This window comes from Sorex araneus, chromosome 2 (genome assembly GCF_027595985.1).
Source record: "Sorex araneus isolate mSorAra2 chromosome 2, mSorAra2.pri, whole genome shotgun sequence".
In the NCBI taxonomy this organism is placed as follows: domain Eukaryota; kingdom Metazoa; phylum Chordata; class Mammalia; order Eulipotyphla; family Soricidae; genus Sorex; species Sorex araneus.
In genome coordinates this window covers 68,548,650-68,568,168 of record NC_073303.1, presented here as the reverse complement: position 1 = coordinate 68,568,168, position 19,519 = coordinate 68,548,650, and the positions used below count along the sequence as shown (strand labels likewise).

General features: G+C 46.4%; 1 protein-coding gene across 1 annotated transcript in view; it reads right to left on the bottom strand.

The window, feature by feature from the left end:
* Window positions 1-19,519, bottom strand: part of ZNF704 (zinc finger protein 704) — a 214,449-nt gene that overhangs the window by 36,827 nt on the left and 158,103 nt on the right. Inside the window, exons 3-4 of the mRNA XM_055124927.1 lie at window positions 13,757-13,860; window positions 6,946-7,178 (exon numbers count right to left, since the gene is read on the bottom strand). Of these exons, the coding sequence (XP_054980902.1) occupies window positions 6,946-7,178; window positions 13,757-13,860 (337 nt within the window). The remainder of the gene's footprint in view (window positions 1-6,945; window positions 7,179-13,756; window positions 13,861-19,519) is intronic.

Below are 19,519 nucleotides of genomic sequence, written 5' to 3'. Positions count from 1 at the left end.
ACTCCTGGCTCTGGACTCAGGAATCAGTCCTGGTCAGGTCTCGAGGCCCATACTCTGGTGCTGAAGATCAAGTCTGGGTTAGCCATGTGCAAGGAAAGCACCTTACCCGCGGGGCTGTCACTGTAATTCCTTTTTTCCTTTTTGGGAGAGAAGCCTTACAGGTGTTACCTCAGCACTCTGGGGCTTTTTTTATAAAACAAAAAAACGGAAACAGATGCGTTGCTGGGTATCTGCAAGGCATGCCAAGATGATGCAAAACAATGCATAATTTCAAATATATAAAAGAAATGCATTAAGTATTTTCCACCCAAGACACAGGGTTGATAAAATAAAGAATAACAATTTTATTTTTTGGTAAACAGAGTAATACAGACTATATTCTTCTGTCACCGGTCTCTTCACTGTTTACACACTTTGGAAATTCACCCCTATTCCAGTGATTAATAGTCCCTCCCTCTTTATTGTGGCATAGTACTCAATTGTAGGAACATGCCATAATTTGTTTATTCACCTACCTGCTGACGGGCATTTGGACTGTTTCCAGTCTAGGTGGTAATGAACGAAAGTGCGATGAGCATTTATCTCTGAGATGTGTTTGGGTCAACCTTTTCCCTTATCTCTAAGGTAGCGTGAATTGGAAAACTGCTGCATTATCTGGTAGGTATATGTTTAACAGTATGAGAAACTGCCAAACTCTTTTTCAAAGTGTTTTACACTCCCACAAGCATGACTGACAGTTCCGACTGCCCCCAGTTGGTCATTTTCACAAAAAGGCTGCACCAGGGACCCCACCTGCCTGTGGTTCCTCAGCAGGCAAAATTAATCTAAGGGAACAGAAGTCGGACCGGGGGTTGCTGCCTGGGACTCTGACAGCTACACTACAAAGGCCAACTTTGATGGCCTTGGTGGTTACCTGGGTGAAAACAGGCAGAACTTATGAAGCTACACACTTAAGACAGGCTCACTTAGCTGGGTGGAAATTACACGTAAAGAAAGTTGACTTGGCAGGACTGTTGTGAAAACAAAAGCACTCTTGGAGTTTTAAGAATTCTTAGTGGGTGTGTGGACATGATGTTCAATGGGCTCAAGAAGTGCAACTCATCTTGGGAGACATCTGCACAGCCAGCTCTAGACCTGACCATCCGCCCTCGAACTTGGAATGGCTGACATGTCCCCAGACTGTGAATTAAGCTTTTGCCCCATGTCGGCTAAGGGGGTAGGTAAATATCCTTCCTCCTTGGATTTTCTTCCCTCTGGGGGTAAGCGGTGTGGCAAACGCCATCTTATGGACGTTTTAACAGGTATGAACTTGGTGGTGCCGGGGAAAAAAAAGTGTGTTTTGAACTTGAAACAGCGGGACGCTTGGGCAGTCTCGGGCTGGGGCTGGTACCGGCTCCGGCTCGCGCTCTGCTGAGATTCGAACCGGGTGGCCATGCATTTGCACGGCCGCTCTGCTGCTGAACGACCAAGATCCAGAGCCAGCTAGATTACTTCTGAACCCAGCAAGTGCTCGCAGCCATGTCCCCAGACTGTGAACTAAGCTTTTGCTTTATGTTGACCCAGGAAGGGAAATGATGAAATTTCCCACTTAAATCTCCATGTACTTAATTACTAAAACACAGAAATTTTAAATTTTAAACACTTAAATTTTAAATTTTAAGACCTAATACCTCTTCATTCTCATTAGTGGAGAACTAATTATCAAATGTTTCCTTGTCAATAGGGCCGTATTTTGAGGGGATAAACTCCAGGAAGAATAGTGAGTTCTGTGTTGAAACCCCAACAACAATAGTGAGTTTTGGGTTGAAATATGGAATGTAATCAAGGTAAAGAGAAAATGAAGTGAATTTTATCAGTTATGCAGGTGGGGGTGGGGGTGGCGGGGTGGGAGGTGTATTTTTTTTTTTTTTGGTGGTGGAATATGGGCACTAGTGAAGGGATGGGTGTTTGAGCATTGTATAACTGAGACATAAGCCTGAGAACTTTGTAACTTTCCACATGGTGATTCAATAAAATAAATAAAATAAATAAAAGAAATTGGAAAGGCTGAGCTCCAGGTAGATGATTTTTGAAGTTCTTTTAGCTCTTTTAGCCTTGGGTTCTTTCAGCCTCGGGTCCTTGAGACGACATGGCGGATTTTTCTAAAGTTCTGTCACTTAACTGTCTGAACCCCACGTGTTTCTACTGCCACAGCGGCAGTGCTCGGGGTTTGCTCCTGTGCTCAGGGATCCCTCCTGGCAGGCCTTAGGGGACCAAATGGGGTGTCGGGGATCGAGCCTGGGTGGGCCACGTGCAAGGCAAGCGCCCTACCTGCTGTGCGGTCACTCCAGCCCTGGACCTCCCTCTTTTTGACCTGGTCCCCCCGGGGGGCCAGATCCCGGAGGAAAGACTCCCCTGCTCTGTCGGGCAATGCTGTGTCATCTCCCTGAAATCCACACGGCGTGACCCCGCGCTGCTTTTCTTAGCACCTCCCTCCCGGCGGCTTCCAGATGGGTCTATTTCTGGAGCAGCCGTTCCCCTCGCAGAAGGCTCCAAATTAGAGGGTTAGGGATGAAGTCAGCGTGCAGACTGGCAGCGCGCTCAGTCGTGAGGACGGTCTGCGTTTGTTTTCTTCCCAGAGCAGTCATTCACAGCTTAAAGTGATTCATTACTTTTCAGCTCGGGAAGATGGAAGACGCAGAGCGGAGCAATGATTAATTCATTGTTTACTACCGTACAGCGAAGGCACCTTCTGTTAACTCGGCATGCTTTCTCAACCCCCACCCCGCCCCCCCAGCTCAATGTTTCTCCCCAGCCCACAGGTAAAACTGTGAGTCCACGATCAAGACGCTTGCAAGAGAACTGCAAATGGGGAAGGCTGAAAGGCAGTGATCGCTCTGACGTTCAAGTCCACAGCCAGGTTTCACTGGCTGGCCGCCCCCCTACTGCTGCCACTACTGTTGGCACTCACCCCTCCCTTCATCATAAACTGGCTTCTATCAACAACCCTAAATGAATGCGAGGGGGCCGAGGGGCCCAGGGTTGTGCTGAGCTGTGTGGATAGGGTCAAAGCAGGGTCACGCATGGGTCCAGAGACAAGCCCTCCTCTTCTCACACAACTTCTCCAAGTTTTCATTCAGTCAGGCTGACAACCAGGTAAAGAAAGTTCAATACGAGCGAGCGATTACCAGCAGCTGCTCACATAATCTGCGCAACACCCCTCCCGTGTGTTACCGCCATCACCCAGCTTCAGGAATGGCCTAACTGAGGCTCGGAGAGGGCTTCGGGTCACATCAGTATTTCAGTTGGGGTGTTCGGTTTAGAGTCTGAAATGTTTAATCCTGTTAGAAGAGAGACATATCCCGAGTCTGAATCAGGAGTCTCATGTGGCAAAAAGCACATTAATGATCAGCACATCTAGATTTTTTTTTTTCTTTTTGGGTTACACCTGGCGATGCACAGGGGTTACTCCTGGCTCTGCACTCAGGAATTACTCCTGGCGGTGCTCAGGAGACCATATGGGATGCTGGGATTTGAACCCGGGTTGGCCGCGTGCAAGGCAAACACACTACCTACTATGCTATCGCTCCAGCCCCACATCTATATTTTCTTGACTTCTGGCACTGATGGTTAACTCCTGCCTTCCCAAAGACTTCTCCCTCCAATGCAGTATTTAAGGTCACTGCCTCACCTTGTGGTCAAGTCAGGAACTGCATCTCCCTCTCTGGCTCACGCTGCTACAGTTTCCTCTGATCACAGAAGCTGCCAGTTTGTTTGAAATCCCAGAGGAAAAAATCCTGCTAGAAGTGGGCTCTCAGCAGTTGGTCAGCTGATATCTAGACCCTGGGGAAAAACTTTCGTTTCTCTCCTTGCAGTCTGCCTGAAGGTTCTCTTGAGCGGGAAGCCTGCTCTCCATCTCTGCCCGGTCCCCTGCCTCCCTGACCCGGAATGCGGGCTCCAGCTCTCTCTGGGTGTTTCCTCTCCGTGTTGTTCTTCTCTCTGGGTGGGGGGAAATGTGGATCCTCAAAATGAATTTGCCCAAGAATTTCCTTTGCAGAGCTGATTTTATCTCTGCTAAATTGTAAGGCACGTGACCTTGTGAAAATTACATAACCTCGGTGTTTGTTTTCTGCAAAATGGGAATGAGAACATGGTTGGTATTTTGTGTGTGTGTGTGTGTGTGTGTGTGTGTATGTGTGTGTGTGTGTGAAGAATAAGTGAAATGTCGCCTTTATAAGCATCTGGTAAGTAGCAATGAAATATGTAGCGGTAACCTCAGCAAATATTTCTTCCCTATTATTGTATTTTATTTATTTATTCCTTGCCATACCCAGCAGTGCTCAGGGCCTACTTTTGGCTCTGTGCTCAGGATCACTTCTAGCAGGGCTTGTGGTGCCAAGGATCGAACCTCGGTAGAGAAGGTAAGACCAAGGCAAGTGCCCGACCCACTGTTCTACCTCTCCGGCCTCTCTCCAATATCACTGAAAACAAGGCATAAACCCTCACCTAAGTAACGCATGTCATACTCTTCCTCTTTATGCAAGTGGACAATGAATCATCCTAAGAGATAAAAACGAGGTGTCTGGTGTGTGGGGAAGAGATAAGATAGCTTTCACAATGGGAAGGGTGACGCAGTTCACTGCTCCATAATCTGTTACGGGCTGCTGCCTCCTTTTTTTTTTTTTTTTTTTTTCAGGGTTACTGATTGCGCATTCCATTACTGCTACATTACAGTACATGGAATTTGGGGATTTATAAGCCCTTTTCTATCTAGTCATATTTAATGTTCACAGTTTTTCTAAGAAAGATGTTTGAAAAGCTGTTTCCCTACTATATGGATGAAGGCACAAAGAAGGCAGGATAAGCAGAGCTCTTATTCATCCATCCATCCATTCATTCATTCATTCATTCACCCCTACCCTGTGCCCTGCAGAATGGGTCTGAGTGCATGTCAAATAAATGGCGCTTTGTAAAGAAACATCTTCCCCTCTCTGGTGGCTTGATTGTTCCCTGAATTAGTTGAAACCTGTAAACCTTACATACAACTGTAGCACTGTCCTCCCATTGCTCATCAATTTGCTCGAGCGGGCACCAGTAACGTCTCCATTGTGAGACTTGTGACTGTTTTTGGCATATCGAATCCGCCACAGGGAGCTTGCCAGGCTGAACCACAACATCTCACTGGGTGACGTTGGAGTGTGCCCTGTGGGTCCACAGCTCTGTCGCAGACTGTGTGCGGCTGTGATGTGCTTTCAGGGCAGTTTCCCGTGAAGGTGCGGGGTGCTTCTCTGGCACGTGTGCCCTCGCCACACACTGCTGGGCCACGCCCAGCTAAGCGCGGAGAGAAAGGGAGCGAGGCTTCCCATGCACGGGGCTGTCCTGCGGCAGGGTCGCACCGACCTCTCTCCCAGTGCTGGAGACCACAGGACATGAGGTGCCATGGAGAGTATGGCGGCGTCTCTGGGGTAACCACCTCCCCCGACGGACTGGCGTGTGAAACAGCCACGCTTCGGGGCACTGCCTCTGTGATGGACGGGGGAGGACACACATCCCCGCACTCTGGGTAGAGACAGCGCTAAGTCATCCGCCTGGGCGAAAGGACAGGTGGTGAGGGAGGGACGCTCGCAGAGATGGGGCTGGACCCGTGCCAGCTCTCGGTCTTCCTCGATGGAAGGAAGACGCTGTATTGCACTTCTTGTAGTTTTGCTTCGAAATAGTCACTGATAATTCAAGTATGGACATGTATTTTTTTTTTTTATTGCTTTTTGGGTCACACCCGGCGATGCATAGGGGTCACTCCTGGCTCTGCACTCAGGAATTACCCCTGGCGGTGCTCAGGGAACCATATGGGATGCTGGGAATCGAATCCGGGTCGACCGAGTGCAAGGCCCTACCCGCTGTGCTATCGCTCCAGCCTCTCAAGTACGAACATGGAAGGAGAAGGTCTTCCTGCTATGTTACCTATCGAAGTGGTGACTGACAAAAATAATGCTACAACCTCTCCTGACCGACTTATGGAGGTATTGCTCTAGTCTATGAATTAGAAACGCTTCTGGAAAAGTCACTGAACAGGATTTAAACATCCATGAAGAGAATGAAAAGAGTATGTGCTGTGGGCTCAGGGAGATCTGGGTTTGGATGACAGAGTGGGGTTTTCTAAGCCTTAAGACAGAAGCACAGAGACAGTTCCCGGGGGTCCCAGAGACAGTTCAATGTGTGGCCCTCCATCCCCCCATAGTAAGGAGGGAAAACAGTACATACGGGCCTGCAGTGAGATGGAAGGAAAGTGTGATAACGATACAGCTAATTTTACACACTTATTAATAAATGGAAATTCCTTTCCACGTTGAATGGTAGAAAAAACTAATTTTGGGTAAGTAAAGGTACACAAAAATCGGCATATCGGCTATTTCACTCGGGGTGCCCCAGAGTGGGGACAGGTGAGAGCCCTCCCCGCCCCAAGGGACCCACCCTGGCAGCCAAAATCCCCCAGAACTCAACCACCACCACTGGGATCTGAACCCGGGTCAGCCGCGGGCAAGGCAAACGCCCTACCCTCTGTGCTATCGCTCCAGTCCAAGGACACCTTTTTTTTGGGTAGCATTTTCAGTGGCTTTTCATAACAAACAATACAAAACATATTATTTCGGTTCTGCTTTTGGGCAGGGACTGGGGTTCGGGATGGAAATACCCGAAATATGGTGGCGGGATTGGTGTTGGAATATTAAACGTAATCCAATATCGTGAACTACTTTATAAAATAATTATAACAAAAAAGAAAACCGGCCTCTATATTTATACCCATGACGTATTTATAAATGCATCTGACATCATCATCTTGCAACCCGGTTTTCTGAGAACAAGCTCCCCCACCCTTTCCCTTCCGCACAGGTTCCTCCGGGCCGGGGGCGGGAGGCACTGGTCCCCGCCCGCCCGCCAGCCCGCGGGGTCGAGGGGCCCACCCACCTTTCTCTTCCTGGGGATGGGCTCGTCGAAGAGCAGGTTGCTGGCGTCGGCCTCGTCGATGCCGTCGTCGGGCGGCGCGGGGCTGCGGAAGGGCTTGAAGCTGTCGGCCGACAGCGGCGGCGACGGCGTGGACGGGTTCGACTGGTCGCTGGGCGCGCTCCAGCTCCAGTAGCCGCTGCTGCTGCTGCTGGACGGGACGCCGCCGCCCTCCTTCCACGAGCCGCTCAGGCCCTCTGCGCGGACACACAAACACACACGGCGTCAGCCAAGGGCGGAGGGGGACCCGGGACCCCGGCTCGCCCCCCTGCAAACTCCCGCCGCCCCGCCACTAACGTGCCCCAGCCGCCTGTGCATCTATTTATTTATTTATTTATTTATTTTTGGGTCACACCGGACGATGCTCGGGGGTTACTCCTGGCTCTGCACTCAGGAACTCCTCCTGATGGTGCTCGGGGGACTACAGGGGATGCCCCAGGCGGGCCGTGTGCGAGGGAAACGCCCTCCCCCCTGCACTGTCTCTCCAGCCCAACTTGTGCAATTTTAAAAACTATTTATACCTCCAAAAAAAAAAAGAGTCGCATTAGGGTTTAATCCATATTTGGTGATTTTAACTACCGGATGACAGGTTCTTCAAACAGGTTTGGGGTCCCCGCCCCCAACTTTGCAACTCAAGTTCCTTAGGAAGATCTTGGGGATTAGAAGTGATGGTCCGACTAAGTTTGGGGCGCTCTCTACCAACAGCAGTATTTTTTTCTTTATTATTTTTTTAAAATCTAGTTTTACTTATTTATTTATTTATTTATTTATTTATTTATTTATTTTGCTTTTTGGGTCACATCCAGCATGCACAGGGGTTACTCCTGGCTCTGCACTCAGGAATTACCCCTGGCGGTGTTCAGGGGACCATATGGGATGCTGGGAATCGAACCCAAATCGGCTGCGTGCAAGGCAATTGCCCTACCCGTTGTGCTATCACTCCAGCCCCTAGTTTTACTTTTTTATTGAATCATCATGAAATAGTTACAAAACTTTCAGGATTGAGTTTCAGCCGTACAATGATCCGAACACCCATCCCTCCACCAGTGCACATTCTCCACCACCAATGTCCCCAGTATCCCACCCGCCACCCCCACTCCACCCCACCCCCTGCCTCTGTGGCAGGCACCTCTCTCTACTTTGGGGCACTATGGTTTGCAATACAGACACTGAGAGGTATCACATTTGGTCCTTTATCTGCTTTCAGCACACATCTCCCATCCCGAGGGAACCCTCCAACCATCGTTGACTCAGTGATCCCACCTCTATCCCAGCTGCCTTCTCCAGCTCATGAGGCAGGCTTCCAAACCACGAGTGATCCTCCGGGAACGGCAGTATTTCTTGGGGGGAAGTAACTGCCAGCATTCTTCCAAGCTGCCATTCCACCCCACAAGCATTTCCACCTTGGACTCCCTCTTTCCTTATTTCAACTTTTCTTTTTTTTTTGTTTTTGGGTCACACTTGGTGATGCACAGGGGTTACTCCTGGCTCTTCACTCAGGAATTACCCCTGGCGGTGCTCAGGGGACCATATGGGATGCTGGGATTAGAACCTGGGTCGGCCGCGTGCAAGGCAAATGCCCTACCCGCTGTGCTATCGCTCCAGTCCCTCAACTTTTCTTTTAAAAAAAAATTAAAAAGTTTTGGTTTGTTCTTGGGCTCACTCCTTGCTCTGGGCTCAGGAATCTCTCCTGGCAGGGTTTGGAGAAGCCATATGTGGTACTGGGAATTGAAACTGGGTCGGCCACCACAAGGCTAGCACTTTATTGACCTTCTGAATGATTTCTCTGGCCCACATTTGAACTTTTAAAAAGTCTTTTCTCACAGGACTGTGATTCTTGGCACACATTTGTAGACAACGTTAGGCTAGGATTTAAGAGCCTTTAAAAGAAATAGTAATTTCTGGAGAGTTTCCTAAAGTCATTTTCCATACTGCAAATAATAGTATTTTATTATTTTTGCAAATAGTAGTGCTTAACGTTTGGTGAGTGTTTTATATCCTCATAAAACCCACTCAGACAAGCTTATGAATCCTCAAAACAACTGCCTCTCAGAAGGACTGCCATGTCCCCTTTATCGATAAGAAACTCAAGTATGGACAAGGGAAGTGACCGGCAATCTGACCAGTCCACACTCTGGGAGCCCTGGGCCCAAACCCTTGTCTACCAGTCGGTCTTCAGTTCCCGCCATTATTGTGAGCCTCTTTCTTTGTTTCCCATAAAGAATGAGATCAGAGAAGAGTTTATTGGTAATAATTAGTGGTAAGACGGTGCTGCATTTTACCTTTCCATCTGTGGGCAAAACTACGGCGAAGTGTTTGCAAATGCAGGGGTCGCCCGGTACGAATGTCTTCAAGGGCTTCTTTTACTCTCCTAGGATCTGCTTTACTGTTCAAGATGCCCTATCATAATTAGCATTTTCACAAATTCTATTTTTTGGAGGGGGGATAATTTCTTCTTCATATTTATGTGCATGTTGAATATGTTAGAACTGTATTTTAACTACAAGAGGTAAAAATCCCCAAATACCTCATTAAAAACATGTTGCTATCATTCATATAATTAGTAATGAAGTGAAGACAAACATTAGAAGAGCATTATGGAAAATTTTCTTGACTACCTTCCGCTAATTACAGACTTCTAGCGTTTTCAACTATGTCAAGTGAAAAGTTCAGTGAGAAGTGAAGTTTTGAGTTGAAAGAACAGAACTAACTTACCCATCTCATTAGAGTGAGGCTCTAACGGAATCAAATGGTCATTTATGCAGGCTCACACCTTGCTAGCATCAACAAAACCAAATTAGCATTTCACCCCCTGCAGTCTACAAAGAGACTGATGTACTCACCAGCCCTGAGTAGCCTATTAGAAATAAGAAAGCTTCATTAAATAGAGCAGAACTTCAAGAGGTGCCTACTAAAAGGCCTCAGGTAATGTTACCTGGTGTGACAAACTCACTTGGCAGACCCAGGAGTCTTATAAATATCCTGCAGCATGCACTTGTAAAATAAAATAAGTTCATGGTGCTAGATGTGTAATCATGTTAAATCTGAAGAACTGAATTTATTTTGAGGGCCAACTATTATTATAGTGTGGATGCATTATTTTGTGCCAAGGCCAAAAGTCAATTTTCTTATTTCTGAGTGACAATTTCTCGTTGATAACTAATCAGAAGGACAATGTGATAGAAGTGAAAATTTTCAGAAAAAGTTCCAAACTAATTCATAATATTATTATAGAATATAATCTCTTAAATAAGGATTTGCCAAAAACACAGACAGGCGCTATTGCAGTCCCACATCCTGACAAAAGGATTCTTGTCAGCAGTGGCGAGGAATCATAACAAACTCCCCGAATCTCCTTCACACACTATAACTGAGGATAAAAATCTTTATATCTCAGAACAAGGGTGGAGCGATAGCACAGCAGTTGGGCGTTTCACGAGGCCAACCCATGTTCGATTCCTCCGACCCTCTCGGAGGGCCCGGCAAGCTACTGAGAGTATCGAGCCCGAGTGGCAGAGCCTGGCACGCTACTCCTGTGTATTGGATATGCCAAAAACAGTAACGATAATTCTCTCAATGAGAGACATAACTGGTGCCCGCTTGAACAAATCGATGAGCAACGGGATGACAGTGATACAGTGGTCTCAGAACAAAGTGCATTCATTACCAAAAATCATTTGAAACTTTGTTTTTTTGTCGTGCACTAAGTCTGAAATACCAGACAATGGGAATTCCTAGGTGATGTTTAAACTCATGATGACTACTGAAATCTTCTGTAATAGCTACGTTAATGAAAGTTTGCATCAAAAGAGCAAAGGCTTTGATTCTATGCCTTTAATACAAAGGAACATTAAAAATATTCTCAGTAATGAAAAAGAATCTTAACATAAAATAATGATTATATTGAAGCATACTCTCCTCGGTGAATTCCATGAATTTCTGCAATTCTTTTTACTGAAAATAGTGCTTGGGGGAGGCTTCAGTAGGGTTTTAATCGTATTTCCAAATGGAGAATGAGGGTATCTGTTTGCCAAGAGCCCTTCAAATCGAACGGGCAGGCTCAAGTATGGAGTATCGTATCTGTTCTAAAGAACGACGTGGCATCAGTTTGGTTGTGGTCGGATGGGGTGGAAGTCACTGCTCATTCATGGGACTGATTTAGATATCAGCATCTTCAGGATTGTTCCTACTTAAAATTGGCTTTGAGTGCATTTTAGATTTCAGCACTTAGTTGTAACTCCTTATGCCCACAACCAAATTCTCTGTGACCCACAGCTTAATCTCAAAACACATTAGGTTGACTATTTTTTTTTTCTTTTTTGGGTCACACCCGGCTATGCTCAGGGGTTCCTCCTGGCTCTGCACTCAGGAGTTACTCCTGGCGGTGCTCAGGGGAACGAATGGGGTACTGGGGATTCAACCCAGCTCAGATACATGCAAACGCCCTCCCTGCTATACTATTGCTCTAGCCCCTGGGTTGACTTCTGAGAGATTTCTTTTCCCAGTCTGCTAATTTTCAACCAACTTGAAACTTACTGGTGTCTTTGCACTTTATTCCAGAGAAGTGGACCTGGCTTCCTACCGTGGGTGCTCAATCCACCGGGAATGATCTTGCTAAAACCACCAGTGTGCTCTGTGATGTGGAATTCAGTCCTTTTCATAACCGACCTTCTGAAACATCAGTTGTCTCTCCATAAAACATGCTTTGGCGTCCATGAAAACACAGGCTCCTTTACTATACTACTCACCCTTTGGGTGCTTCCTGAATTCTTTCCTGCACATCTGAGAAGCATCACCCCCCCTCCCCCGCCCTTAGTCATATTCTATTCACTCTCCTCTTCTACACAACTCTCTCAGAAGGAGCTTGTATAGTTCCATAGTTTAAAACAGTACTTTCCAATTCTCGTATCAGCCCAAATTTCTCTCCCAGGAATCACCCCAAATCTCCACAGATACTGCGCCTTACATGATTCTGTCTAGGGGCTGGAGTAATAGATAGTACAGAGGGTAGGAAGTTTGCCTGGCATGCAGCCAACTCAGTTTCAATCCCTACCACTCCATTAGGGTCCTCTGTGCAGAGACAGGAGTGAGCCCTTAGCACTGTCGGATATGACCCAAAAACAAACAAACAAACAAAAGTTCCTATCTACTAGACACAGGTACTACGGTTCATTAAAGAAGCTTCAAATTGAATCTATTACTTTCTTTTTAAAAATTTTTTATATTTTATTATTAGTGGGTTACGGTGAGTTATAAACTTTTGTGCTTATGTTCTAGTCGCACAATGATTGAGTACCTATCCCTCCATAGTGCCCATTTTCCACCACCAATAATCCCAGTATCCCTGCCACCATCCCCACCCTCTCTCCCCCTCCTCGTCCCTCCCCACTGTGGTGGAGCATTCCCTTTTGTTCTCTCTCTCTCCTTTTGGGTGTTGTTGAACCTATTACTTTCAACAAACTCATCTCTTACCTCAAAAAGTCAACAATATCTATTCTGCGCTTCTTACTGTCTTATGAATGGGTCTTCTTGCTGGAATGTATCAACTGCCTGGAAGTTAATCCTACCCCTCCTTTTCTTTTCTTCTTTTTTTCTTTTGGATTTTTGGTTCACACCTGGTGAAGCTCATGGGTTAGTTCTGGCTCTGCACTCAGGAATTACTCCTGGCAGTGCCCAGGGGACCATAAGATGGTGGGGACTGACCAGGTTGGCTGGGTGCAAGGCAAACACCCTAGCCGCTGTGCTACTGCTTCAGGACCCCCCTCGCCCCCTGCCATTCCTTCTTTTCTATATCAGCTTGGCCACTACCCAGTTCTGTTGATTCTACTTCCAACTGATTCTACTTCTTCAAGTTTCTCTGTTATGCTCTACCATGAACACCAAGGTTCAGGGCACACACACGCTTTTGTTTTGCTTCTATTTCATTTGTGCCTGTAAGCCCAATTCTAATTTTTGAGTGCTTCATCACCTTGGAAACCCTCCTATAGTCTGAGATTAATGTCTGCGTCCTGAGCCAGACACAAATGTCCTCTTGTGATAAAACTCCTGGTGGTCTCTTCAAAGTCATCTCTTGCTGTTCTCCTGCTTTATCATATTGAATTGTATAAGTCAATGCTACGTTATGATGAAGAAAGCAAAGCGGGACTTAGTGAGATATAAAATAGAAGAATCTCAGCTCTGCCTATTTGCAAGTTCTCATATGCCTCAGTTTACTCATTTCTAAAACAGTGATAACATCTCTTAGCTTTTGACAATCACATGTGGTAAAGTAAGCCTGGTACTTGAGACTTAATAAGCAGTCAATAAATGCTAGCCTTCTTTCCCCCTCTCAAAGCACTTACTACCTGGGAACATGGACGCTTTTTAAGTGATAGATTCCAACCTGACAGTGTGGTACTTAAAAAATACACTGAATGAATTAGTTAATCTTAAGAGTTCTTTGATTCAACGGCCTCTCCCAAGCCAGAATTACAGAGAAAATAACTTCACTGACAATCTTTATTCTTCTGGGTAAAAGGAAGTCCTACAAAAATTTGTTCTAGAAAGGTGATAGAACTCAACGGGTGTTGAGCTGTATGTATGTATGTATATATGATGTACGTATGTATGTATTAATGAGATAATAAGATCAGAACAGTCTCTCGGTGCTGAGAGACGGCCTTCATCTGTTCCACACTTCCGTTTGCTGACTGCTCGTGGGGAAGGATTAGCTGCTGTTTCATTTGAGGGGAATGTGATGCCTTGAAGAAAGTGCTCTGCCCCGGCCCAGGCTTACCATTCGGGCGTACTGGAGGGCTTCGAACTAAAGGGCTGGTGGACAGACTGGTGAGTACCATTGCTGCGGTCACCTTGTCCATGTCCAGTTCCTCTGAAGATTTCCTGCAAAACAGGGAGGGAGATTGTTAACAGTGCTCTCTTAGCTATGATGGGGCACATTAGGTAGCAGCTGTTATGAAACACATCTATTCCTCTGACCTAGACACAGAAAAACCAAAGTTTTGTTACCAGAACTACAGCAATGAGGCAGCCGAGGTTAAGTGATCCTCAAGTCACATGCACTGCAAGGGGAAAAATTCATTGATTGGACAATGGGCTAATACATGTTTATTGAGAGTAAAGTAATGAGCTCTGCCCTAGACACTGATAACGTACAGAGAACAGTGGACTAGGCTGGTGGGGGAGAAACAAGTACACGAAGAAAAAGACCTGGATAATTTATGAGAGTGACAGGTGCTCTGCAGGGCTTGAGTAGGTCTTTTTTTTTTTTCTTTTCCTCTTCACACCCAGCAATGCACAGGGATTACTCCTGGCTCTGCACTCCTGGGAGTGCTCGGGGGACCATATGGGATGCTGGGAATCAAACCCATGTCGGTCGCGTGCAAGGCAAATGCCCTACCTGCTGTGCTATCGCTCTAGGTCTTTAGTTGTGAAGAGGAGAGTGAACTCGGAGACAGCCGTGCAAAGGCAGGTCCCGGGAGTAACTTCGGGGTCCCTGGGGGATGGCCCTGTGGTGAGACGGGAGAGCAGTGCAGGGCCGTCCACGTGCCGCAGTCTTGACCTGAGTCAAATGAGAAGTTGCTGGAAGGCCTCAAGCAATCCCAGTGGCACGATTTCACTCACATTTGAAAACTCAAAGGCACTGAGGCTGGAAAGATAGCTCAGTGGGCTGGGCGCGAGCCTCGCGTGTGGGGGCTCCAGGGTCAATCCCCGGTCCCAAATGATCCCCTGAGTGCTGCCACGACTGGAACCTGAGTACAGGGCTAGGGGTAGCCCTGAGTACCAGCAGGTCTGGTGCAGAACTGAATATATATTTATATTAAATAAATATTAAATAGAAATTAATAAATTAATTAATTTATTAATTAATACCAATAAATCAATAAGTCAAACAGGAATCAATAAACATTAAATATAAATTAATAAATAAATCAATTTATTAATTAATACCAACACATTAAATATGATAAATAAATAAATATTAAATGTAAATTAATAAATTAAATAAATATTATTAAATAAATATTAAATATATATCTATTTCCAGGTGAGGCACGTGGCTTGGTGGCATAGCCCATGTGTGAGACTTGCCTAGGTGAGACGCTGGGTTTAATTCCAAGCACTGGAAAGAAAAATCTCTAAAAAACGAATGACCCGAGAAGGCCTAAGGAGAATGGCACAGAGGTGGCAACAGGGCGGAAGTGGAGCAGCAAAGGCGGTGGGGAGAGAAGGGCTGGCCCAGGGGAGAGGAGCCGGTGGCCTGGTTTACGGAGGGGAAGCGGCGGGTGCTGAGAGGTCCGGGTGACACCGTGGGCGTGGGAGAAGGACCAACAGAATGACACCGAAGTCTCCCGGGGTTTGGCCTGAGCATTGACTCGAGCCATCTCCTCAGGTGGAGACTGGAGGAGACATGCGTCAGGGGTGCTTTAATTCGAGACTCTGCCCGCATGCACCCCGTCAGAGGAAGGTGGGGTCGGAGCAGCTGCCGTGTTGTTCAGGCCAAGAGCGACTGGTAACCACCGAGACCAGGCGTGGCTCCGGCTCATTAATTCTGGCCAGTTAACTCTGACTGAAGGCCCGTAAGCTAACGATCACTGTGAACCGAGGCAGCTTTTTAAAGCTTCCCCCCCCTTTTCACTAAGGAAACTGGAGCAACACCACAGCGGGTAGGGCATTTGCTTTGCACTCGGCTGACCCAAGTTCGATTCCTCCGCCCCTCTCGGAGAGCCCGGCAAGCTACGGAGAGTCTCCCGCCTTCATGGCAGAGCCTGGCAAGCTACCCGGGGTGTACTGGATATGCCAAAAACAGTAACAACAAGTCTCACAATGGAGACGTTACTGGTGCCTGCACGAGCAAATGGATGAGCAACGGGACAACAGTGCTACAGTGCTTAAGGAAATTAGTATGGAGAGGCAAAAAAGCTCTGTCATATACCAATACAAGATAAATTGGATTGCCTTCTGAGAGATGAACATTTTCAAATTAGGGGACAACTGAAGCAGCACCATCGAGGATTAATAAGCCATACTGATAAATGAATCATCACGGAGCAGCATGGCTATCACCCACAGGTGTGCTGTGCTATTTTTAAAAGCAATGGACTCTTAGAGATAGAAACTTCAAGCATCACTTCATAACATAGTGGGAGAAGAAAAATAAAATATTTCCTTAGCATGGGGTGGGAGTTCTCAATTAATTTTATCCTAAATTACAACTATGATTACAATTGGACTCCTAAATGTTCAGTATGAAGCTAATCACGCAACGTTTGAGCGATAGCACGACTGTGAGGGTATTTGCCTTGCACACGGCAAACCAAACCTGGGTTCGATTCCCAGCATCCCATATGGTCCCCCGAGCACCGCCAGGAGTAATTCCTGAATGCAGAGCCAGGAGTAACCCCTGTGCATCGCCAGGTGTGGCCCAAAAAGCAAAAAGCAAAAACAAACACAAATCAAAGACACTCCGAAGGTGGGAATCTTGGAAATCTTTCATACTTCTTCCCAATGCACCTTACGATCTTTCTCCACAAAACGTTCAATCCAAAGCCTAGCAATTACAAATACTGTTGGAAAGCAAGAGTACATAAATGAACTCTTCAGAGAGTTTTGGGACAATTTCCCATACGAAGGGGGGAAATCAGTTGGCAGACCACTTACAAACCTGACAGCGCCCACCATTTATGCTGTGCTTGCACAAGGGAGTCAAGGTGATGCCAATTTCCTTTTATAGGAATGCAGCCACTTGCAGCATCACTGTGGGAAGAATGTCCAGGTAGTTCTGAGGGTTGCCTTGGCTCAGATTAATGTAGCCACGGCCACCCGGGGAAGGAATAATTGGGGGGAAAGAAAGACTTCCTATGGAGAGGGCTAAGTAGACCCCGAGGCTAATCTGTCATGTGTCCTAGAGTCCAGCTGTCAGCATCACTCCACACAGGTGGGGGCACACCTGAGCCAGCTGTTCTATCACCCCTGCCAAGCCTGGATTAGAGAAGTTCCTGACTTCTCTCTCCCACTGTCCGTCCCTTTGTTTGCTCTCATGAACAAAAGTGCTAAGAACAGGAGAAGAGCCCGAGAGATAGTTCAGTGGGTAGGGCACTTGTCTTGCAAGTGGCTGACCCAAATTCAGTCTCTGGCGTCAAATATGGTCCCCCAAGCCATGCTTGGCGTGATCTCTGAGCAGAGCCAGGAGGAAGTCTAGAGCACAGGCAGGTGTGACCCCAAATGCCTTTCCACTGTGCCCCCCCAACCCCTGCCAAGAACAAACTGAGGGGAGGGGAGGGCTGAGGTCCTGGAGCAAGGCAAGGGCATGGTCTTTGTAGGGAGAGGGGCCCCTTGCCCACTGCCCGGGTCCCTGAGCATGCTTGCTAGCTCTCTCACTACTTTCCTCTCCGGTTTTGATTTGATGGATCTTTGCTTTTTCTTCCTCTATCTGCTTTGACTCTTTTTTTTCCCCTCATGTCTAAGGTAAGTATTTTGTTTTAGAGTTCTCTAATAATCAACTCAATGCTGATTTATGTGTTTTTTAAAATATAAATGTCAATAGAGAAAGTATTGCAAAATCTGCATCTGTTTTGCATTGCCGACATTCCTGCTGCAGTTCAAAATAACTACTGAGTGTCACGAAGCAGATGAAGAGTTAAGAGAGGAATAGACAGCACAAGCGGAGTATTTCTGTGTTTGGGTTACCTTTATGTTTCCTATTAGCAGTGGGGGTCGCTAACAAGAGCGAAAATGTCAAAAGAATGTCTTGCTAATGACCTAGTTAGCTCGTCTCTCAGGGAATATTTTACTATGCTACATGAAATGTTACCAGATAATATGGCCTTGTGCAGAGTTGTGTTTTTATTTTTATCTCTGTTTAATTTCTTTTGGTACAGTACTATCTAATTACTGATTAATTGGTGCTACAAATTCAAATCCTTATAATTAAACATGAAGAGATGATATACCAAGTAGGATCTGTTACACATTGAGAAAACCACTAAAAAGACCTTCTGGTAGATTTAAAATTTTTGGCGGAAAAAAAACCCACCCCAACCATTAGAGGTGACAGTAAATATTCTTTCTTAATTGGCAACTGAATTTACATTTCTTGCTGAAAACCTTACCAATCAAGGACATGTAAAAAGTTGAGACCTTTTCCAATGAATCTTTCCCAAGACTCAGTTGAGTTATTAAAGAACCAATTGTTTGGAATTGTTTTTTAAATAGAAATATTTATTTTCATTCTCTAATAAACCCCTTACACCTCTACTTGACCTGAACTCAGTGGTTGAACAGAATTTCAAGAAAGAAGATTCACAGTTGTGGCAAGGATGTGAGCACTGCTTGAGAGCCCCCCTCAAAGTACTAATTCAAACCCAAAATATTAGACTAAGAGAAAACTATTTTATTAGCCAGTGATTACAGAACTCCCTTGTTAACTGCCACGGACGTGTTGCAGAATTCTGAAAGAAGTGGTTAAGGAGATTTAAGAATTCGGGCTCCGGAGTATGTCATACTCAGGGCTGAGAAGCTGTTCTGCCATCAACAGCTCTGTGACTTTGGGTAAATGACTGAACCTGCTCTGGGAGTCTGTTTCTTCACCTGCAGCAGGAAGATACTGACAGATCACTTAAGAGGAAAGGGCGGAGCCATAGCACAGCGGGTAGGGCGTTGGTCTTGCTCGCGGCCGACCCAGGTTCGATTGATTCCCCCATCCCTCTCAGAGAGCCCAGCGTGCTGCCGAGAGTATCCTGCCCACATGGCAGAGCCTGACAAGCTACCCATGCCATATTTGACATGCCAAAAACAGTAACAAGTCTTACAATGGAGATGTTACTGGTGCCCGCTCAAGCAAACTGATGAACAACGGGGACGACAGTGCTACAGTGCTACCTACGAAACACGTAATCCCCGACGCAGAATGTCCCCACAGGCAGAGTTTCCGGACGTTAACTACTATTAACCTTCAGATTTCACAGGCACAAAGACGACCTCCCCCCTAAAGGCGGAAGTACTAGATTACTTCATCTGCTCTTTGCATTTGGCATCGGCACCAGCAGTTGTTGATTTCCTTTTGGGTTCTGTTTTTCGCACAGAATAAACTTGTTATAACTTCATAGGAGCCACTCTGTTCGGAGGTGGCAACTGGCACGCCGAGGAACAGCTGCTGGGTCCCTCGCTGCAGCTGACGTTGGCGCTTTGGCAGAGATGCAGTTGCGACGCCGTGGCTGCCGAGGACAGCCAGGAATAGCCAAAGCCTAGAGCACCATCTGAATTTTATGCTGCAGGGTTTTGCCTTCCACCCTCTCTAAGCAGACTAGAATACTTAAAATACTAAAATACAGAAATCTAGAACCTCACGGCCGCTACTGTGGCCACATGACCTCATATCTCCTCATTCTCAGCAATGGAAAACAAATTATCAAATGCTTCTTTTCCAGCAGGTCCGACTCTGGGGGGGGGGAAACTCCAAACAATAATAGTGAGTTTCTTTGTTTGTATGTAATCAAAGTAAAGAGAAAGTAAAGTGAAATTTACCAACTACATAGGCGGG